This window comes from Limulus polyphemus, unplaced genomic scaffold, assembly GCF_000517525.1.
Source record: "Limulus polyphemus unplaced genomic scaffold, Limulus_polyphemus-2.1.2 Scaffold6499, whole genome shotgun sequence".
NCBI lineage: Eukaryota > Metazoa > Arthropoda > Merostomata > Xiphosura > Limulidae > Limulus > Limulus polyphemus.
The window spans coordinates 14,321-21,873 of NW_013672109.1; the positions used below are offsets into that span (position 1 = coordinate 14,321).

The window sequence follows — 7,553 nt, forward strand, 5'->3', positions numbered from 1 at the left end:
CATACATTTTGATATAGATCCCAAATTTATCTGAACACGTTTACAAGAAATGATGAAATTGAACAGAATAAGTCCAAAACTATGCATCAACTTCCAATTCATTCTGAAGTGGTCTGAGGGTTTCTCTCAGATTCTCCACTTCAGCTTGGCTCTGACAATATTTCTCCTCTATAAAACAAGTCAAATATTTCTTTAGAAATCTGGCATTTCTATGTATGGGAAAATATGTAGTTTCACTTCAACACCCTACACATCTCTTAAATGTAATTATTTGATATCACTTAACTATCATACAAAACAAGCATTTCGTTAAAATGGCCTACTTACCAAGTTTACAGTTAAAAAATTTATATGCACCAGTAAACATCAAACTGTCCCTCAGCAAGAAGTTGTTTTCATCCAAAATTTTCAGTCAAAGAAAACAAGTTTTATAGATAAATTAGAGCTAGTAAGGTGAAAAATTTAGGTTTGTGTCAATGAGAAAATTAGGGAAAAACATTGGGGAAATATTCAGTTCAACTTGAGACTGGCATTCATACTAAATCAATAGTTATTTTGAAACAAAGAACCACTTCCATAAACCATCAGTTCCTTACAGCAAGTTAGAATTGACATTATCATCAGTTCAAAATCCTAAAATGTTCATGTTTTCGAGGAAAGCTTAAAAACTATAAATTTTAGGGTGCCAATAAAGATGCTAATCATAATGAAGGAAAGAAAATTTTTTGAAAACTCATAAGCTTTTGGGTTGTTCTTTGAATTTTTTCATTATTAAATACTTGCAAACATGCTTACATAGCCAGAAAACATGTACTGATGAGACAAGGACCTTTAACTCTTTCAGCACAGACTCGGTCCCTGGGACCAACCTCGTAACCATTTTATGCTTGTTATAGCTTTCATGCCATAACTTTTAAATTAGTAAGCATTTGTTAACAAAATTTGGCAGATTGTCAGTAAGAATTACAATGCTTTTATATGCAAAATATCAAATTTTTTTCATTAAGTCTTAAGGTTTCTAAAGCAGTATTTTTCTCATGTTGCCCATCCAACATGCAAAGTAATTTTCATTTTAAGATGAAAAATACTGTTATGGATCAGAAAATGTTCAAACTTCACACGCTAAATCTTTATGATCTCCAGATAGTTATCAAACTTTTCTTAAGAAAAAACTTTATATTTTATGTGTTATTTTCAGTAAATGAATCTCTGTATGGGTTTGGGAGATTTGACCAATCTTATAACCAACATAAAAAATTAGAAAATAAATATAAATGATGCCTCTTTCATTCTAGAATGACAACAAATTATAATGAGAAAACATAAATATTTAAAATAAAGAGCTTAAATCTCATTACATTATACATTTATATATATTTACTATTTTTATTATATTGACCTTTCAGCCATGCCTGGCTACAACACAGAAGTTACAATGACATGGCACATGTGCACTCATGTTACTGTATCCATTAGTATTTACAAAGTGATCTGTCTTGGTTGTGTTTTAGTAGACTAGTATTTTGTAAAATAGTCACATTTCAATTATTATACATTATATATGTATATTGATTATTGCTATTTTGAAATAAGTTCTTAAACTTATTTTTCTTAAAACATAGAACAGTAAATAAAGAAGCTAAGCTAACAATTATCTCTTCTAGTTACGACCTTTGTACTCGGTTGATACTTGACGTAGGTTGCTAAGCCTTTTATAATTTCACACATGGAGGATGTGAAATGAAATATTTTTTTAGGTTTTATATGCACAGTTGGATAACCAAAAAATCATAAATTACTATATCAATACAAAAGAATTCTACTATAATTTATCAAGCTCAGTAACTAAGCTGTATTTCATTATTATAAAAATATATGAAATTTCGAGCACGACTAAAGACACAACACAACCTACGTCCTTGAAATCTTGGTTTGAAAGAAAGAAAAAGACTTTCAAATGGCTAAGATAGCCACTAGGGAGACATTCTGAGCTTTCAATTGGTTATTCATGTTGGTTATATAAAAGTAAGTGTATATAAGGGAGCTTTTCAAAAAATGGAAAGAGGTGAGTGGGGTGCCACTATGTCTGATCTATTACATGAGCAATATCTTAGTAAATTGAAAAGGTAAGAGGCTCTTATTTTATATTCTAGCTTGTCAATATCATTAATTTGAGTTCCTAATTCATATATATAACTATAGACTTAGTATTTTGACTTCACAAACATCAAATTTGAACCAGTGCTGCATTCAATATACCATGTGACACATACAAATCGATTTTCAACTGTTTTTAATATTTACTTTTAAATTAACAAATTGAGTAATGTATTGTTCTAAAATTTGAATTATAATCTACAGTTTGATACCAAACTTACTGATATAAATTCATGAAATAGTAGATAAATAAAACGAGATAAAATGACCGTTGACCCGTGTGGAAAGGGTTAAATAGCCCCAAACATTACCTAAATGCAAACACCATGGGTAAATCTCATTATTACACACTCAAGTAACATGTGTCTACCAATACTTAATCGTAAAACATGTATTGAATGTAATGAGGACCTTTAACTGGCCATCAGAAAAGAACGCTACCTAAATTTGAGCACTGAGACTTCAACTTTTCACTTAACTCATCAGCTTCTTTCACTTTCTTCTGATTTTCAAAAAGTTCTTTTTCAAATTGGAATTCATAACGTTCTATAGAAAGAAAAAAAAAGAGAATTCAAAATGGTTATAAATGAAATGTGCCATGTAAGAAAGAAAGAAAAAAATTATATGTTGACAAGTAACAACTTTTTTTCATCTGGTTTATTTTCAGTAAATAAACTATTTATGAGATTAGAGCCCATAAAAGCACATACCAATACTTAACACAGTTGATCAAATTGATTTACATAATGTCCTAGTGTTCTTGTAGCAACAGACAGTACTGTCACACACAAGAAATCCCAATGCATAACTTCTCTTTTATGTGAAAATATTATTAAGTATTATAAGTTATAGGACATCAAGGAGTTTTTTGGGCCCTCAAGGAGGTCCCAACAGATGGATAATTAATCACAACATCCAGTACTGAACCCCCAATTATTAATCAATCTTTTCCTTCTGTACAGTTGCAGCTTTTACCAGTCTATACAACAGTTTGTTTACAGATTATAAACATAACATTACGAACAAGAAAAAATAATAATTTAAATACATCCTTTATTTTTTCAAGACAATCTGTTCCTCTTTCAAACTATTTTAAGGTTCTAGCCTCCACTTCAACAATGTAGAAAAAATAAAATTGTCTTAAATGGACCTCTAAGCTGTCTTTTATAAATCTAAGAACTGTATCCTCTTGTCTTCTATTACAGCACAAATAAATCAAATGTACTTATTTAGTTAATCCCAAGGATAATTTGAAAACTTCAATATGATCCCATCTTACCCTTATTTTCTCAACAGAAACTAGATCTTAGCCTATCCCTATAAGATAACCCTTCCATTCCCAGAATCATCCTAATAACCCTCCTCTGAAATATTTCCACTTTGAAAAGGTAACCCAAACTTTACCCAATATTCCAAGTGAGGCTAAACTAATTATTTGTCCAGAATTAATTACCTCTTTTACTGGTTACTAATATAAATACACCCTGAAATTCCATTAGTTTTACTACTAGCAACATAGCACTGCTTCAATGGCTTGAGTAACTTATCCATCAATACCCAGAGACTCTTTTCTTCAATCACGCTACTGAGTGGGTTCTCATGTACATTAAACATGTGATCCAAATTATGATAACACAAATACAATACCCTGTAGATACTATAATTATAGGTCATTTACCAAATATCTATCCAACTTACAAATTAATTAAATTCATTCTGTAATATATCAACACCCTCAAAACAGCTCTGGTGTTTTTTTTTCAAGTTTAATTTAGTGTATAAGACAGCCTTGATGGACCAGCAGGCCCCTCTCTGTCCTTTAATAAGTTAAATTGTTGACATGCTGTACAATGTCCTGTGCTTCAACACCTGGCAAGAAAACTCTTTCTATGTTTTCCACTAGATATAACTTTATGTGTGTCCCAGTAACTAAACCTCTTGTTCCAAACTATAAGAAGTAATGGTTCAAATCAATTACACTGATACCTGAACCTGTCTCTGTTTTACAACTCTACACTTTTTCTCCCCTCCAAGGGAACTTTACCTTAACTATATACAACTTCTGTATTGTTTCTTTTATTTCTGTTCACAACCTACTATTTTCGCACTCAATAGTGCAATTTTCCCCATAGCAACCTCCAATTTCTCCTTAAGCAAGCTCTGCAATTGTAGTGTCTTTCTAAGCCTCCTTAATATCACTATTTTCAAACCTAACCCACTCCTGTTAACCTACCACATCCTATAAATCGCATCCCATGTATCCTTAGACTACCTATAGTGAAATTTAATAGTCTCTATTCTCTTATCGCTAATCTACCTACCAATAATTGTATATTTAATTAAGTTATTTCACAATTTATAATAAAATACTCTATTCAATAACATTAATACCATTACTTCCAAGTATATTATATCTCTTTACATGTACTAATACTCAATAACTTTAATACTCATAACTTTGTACTAGAACATCAGAACAACAGTAAATTAGGGCTACAATCAAGTAATAACTTATTACGCTTAATATCAGTCATTAAACCTGAAATTGCCTAATCATGACTAAAATAACTACTGTAAACTGTAATAACAACAAAACAATACTTATCCAAAAAACATCAACATAACCTATGGAACATTTGGTCCTTTAAAAATGTCCTTGCACAGTCACTCTTGAAAAAAAGTAAAAATATAAACCCTTCACTTACTTTTCAGGATTCCCCTCTTAAACTTGCGTGAATTGCTGGCCTCCACTAATTACAGTGGTTACTCATTCCATAAATCTATAACTTCACAACAAGTGTACACGCATGTATTGAAACCAAAGTTTTAGCATTACAAGCCCTCAGACTTGCTGTTGAACCACTGAAACATGCTCCACAAGTCCATATTAAAAAAATAAAATGGTCTTAAATGGATCCTAGTCTGCCTCTGAGCTCAAAAATATACATCCTTTAACTTCCCAAGCTCCCTCATGGCCTTAAAATTGGCTTTCTGAAACTTAGGAATTAAAATTTCATTTATTTACATCTCAATATGTAAAACAAACCTCCAACCTAATTATGCAGTGATCACTCTCCACAGGATATTCCCATACTTCAATTCTTGCAACCATATCATCATTAGCCATTTATGAAAAAAAAAATCTAAGATGCCCCCCAACCTCACATTTAGTATAATTTTTTAAAAGTTGCACAAAATGGTATGAAACATACAGACTAAAATCTCTGTGGTAGTTATTAATATTCTACATATTCTAAATTAATTAACCCTAACAGGTTCATCTAAAAACTCTGTGGTAGTTACTAATATTCTACAAATTCTAAATTAATTAACCCTAACAGACTCACCTGAAATATCTTTGGTAGTTACTAATATTCTACAAATTCTAAATTACTTAACCCTAACAGACTCACCTGAAATATCTTTGGTAGTTACTAATATTCTACAAATTCTAAATTACTTAACCCTAACAGACTCATCTAAAAACTCTGTGGTAGTTACTAATATTCTACAAATTCTAAATTAATTAACCCTAACAGACTCATCTAAAAACTCTGTGGTAGTTACTAATATTCTACAAATTCTAAATTAACTAACCCTAACAGGCTCATCTGAAATATCTGTGGTAGTTACTAATATTCTACAAATTCTAAATTAATTAACCCTAACAGACTCATCTGAAATATCTGTGGTAGTTACTAATATTCTACAAATTCTAAATTAATTAACCCTAACAGACTCATCTGAAATATCTGTGGTAGTTACTAATATTCTACAAATTCTAAATTAATTAACCCTAACACGCTCATCTGAAAACACATCATAAACCTGTGGTTTGTAAGTTTTGTCAAGTTGGACTGAAGATACTAAAATGTCCAACACCACTTAGTCTGCTTGTTAATAAACAAATGGCTAATAATAATATTAGTGGTTCTGCTGTTGGATGATTATAAACATAGATGTAGTTTAGTAACATTATTACAGAGATTTGAATAACTAGAGCATCAATAAATTAACACTAAAAGTATTTATCTTCTGTTACTTTAGATTAGTATCGTATAAAGATCATGCCCCTTGTATCTTTACTCTCTTTCAGTTGTATGTACATTTACTATCTACAGTGATACTGCTCATGAAATCTGTGGATTAAAATTTCAACAAACATTCCACAAGTGGTTTCGTGTAGAAAAAGAAATCCATAGTTTCTCTTAATTTTCAATGTAACATAATGTAAATAAAATATAAAATATGTGATATTCAATTTACCGTTATTGTTAACACTGGTGACAGTCTTAACTGTAACAGTGTAAATTACACTCTAAGTGTAACGTAGTTGTATTTGATCTACGTAAATCACGTAGCTTGCATATACCTAACACTACACTCTATACTTACAGTTTTATATATCGTTATAATAGTACTATTACACAGACACCTGGTACTGTGGTACACAGTAGTAGTGGTATACATTTATAACACGTATGAAAAGTTTTGGATGAAGCCTTCATGATAACTGGTATAAACGATAATGTGAGTGTGCCTACCGATCACTGCAACTTACATAAATTAACTGTAACACTAACAGTGTAAGCTGTATATATATATATATATATTGATTGATATATATTATATATGACGCCAGCAATCAACGTGTTAATGCAGCATAACTATAAATTATATCATTACCAGCATCACTGTTAAAGTGTTATTGTTATAGAAATACAAATACCAATTGTAACCTTACCTGAGCTAGCTCGTAACTGAATGTTTTGACTTTTAAGACTTTCGATGTTTTGTAAATTTTGATTTAAGTGATTTTCAAGCCTTGACACTAACTGGGGGGGAATTAACTTGATTTCATCTATACTTAACACAGACTCTAAACTCGCATTAACCGCCATTTTGAAAGTCACTGAAAAAATATAATATCGAGCAAGTCCGTATTTCAAATATATTGTTTAGTGCCATCTGTAGTTTAAAATATACAAGTATCCAAAAACATTATCAGTTATTTAATTGCTGTATAACTTTTATAAGAAAATTTCTTTATTATTACTCCTAACAAAAATACTAGTATTAATTATAAGTTACTTTTATTTTATCGAATGTGTGTGCCAAATGTTGGTAATAAAAGAAACGAGATAAATTATTTATGAAAGTTGATTAATTTACGTGAATCTGGTTATACAGTATTAATTGAGAGAGTAGGTTTGTTTGTTTTGGGATTTCGCGCAAAGCTACACGAGGTCTATCTGTGGTAGCTGTCCCTAATTTAGCAGTGTAAGACTAGAGGGGAGGCAGCTAGTCATCACCACCTACCGCCAACTCTTGGGCTACTCTTTTACCAACGAATAGTGGGATCGATCGCACATTATAACGCCCCCACGGCTGAAAGG

The 7,553-nt window shown here is 31.0% G+C and overlaps 1 protein-coding gene across 1 annotated transcript in view; it reads right to left on the bottom strand.

Annotated features, from left to right (window-relative positions):
* The window catches only part of LOC106473776 (nucleoprotein TPR-like), a gene marked incomplete at its 3' end in the record, with an annotated part of 19,336 nt that extends 12,275 nt beyond the window's left edge, over window positions 1-7,061 (bottom strand). Inside the window, exons 1-3 of the mRNA XM_013934454.1 lie at window positions 6,902-7,061; window positions 2,599-2,703; window positions 95-168 (exon numbers count right to left, since the gene is read on the bottom strand). Coding sequence (XP_013789908.1) covers window positions 95-168; window positions 2,599-2,703; window positions 6,902-7,058 — 336 coding nt within the window. The remainder of the gene's footprint in view (window positions 1-94; window positions 169-2,598; window positions 2,704-6,901) is intronic.
* Between the last annotated feature and the right edge of the window lie 492 nt (window positions 7,062-7,553).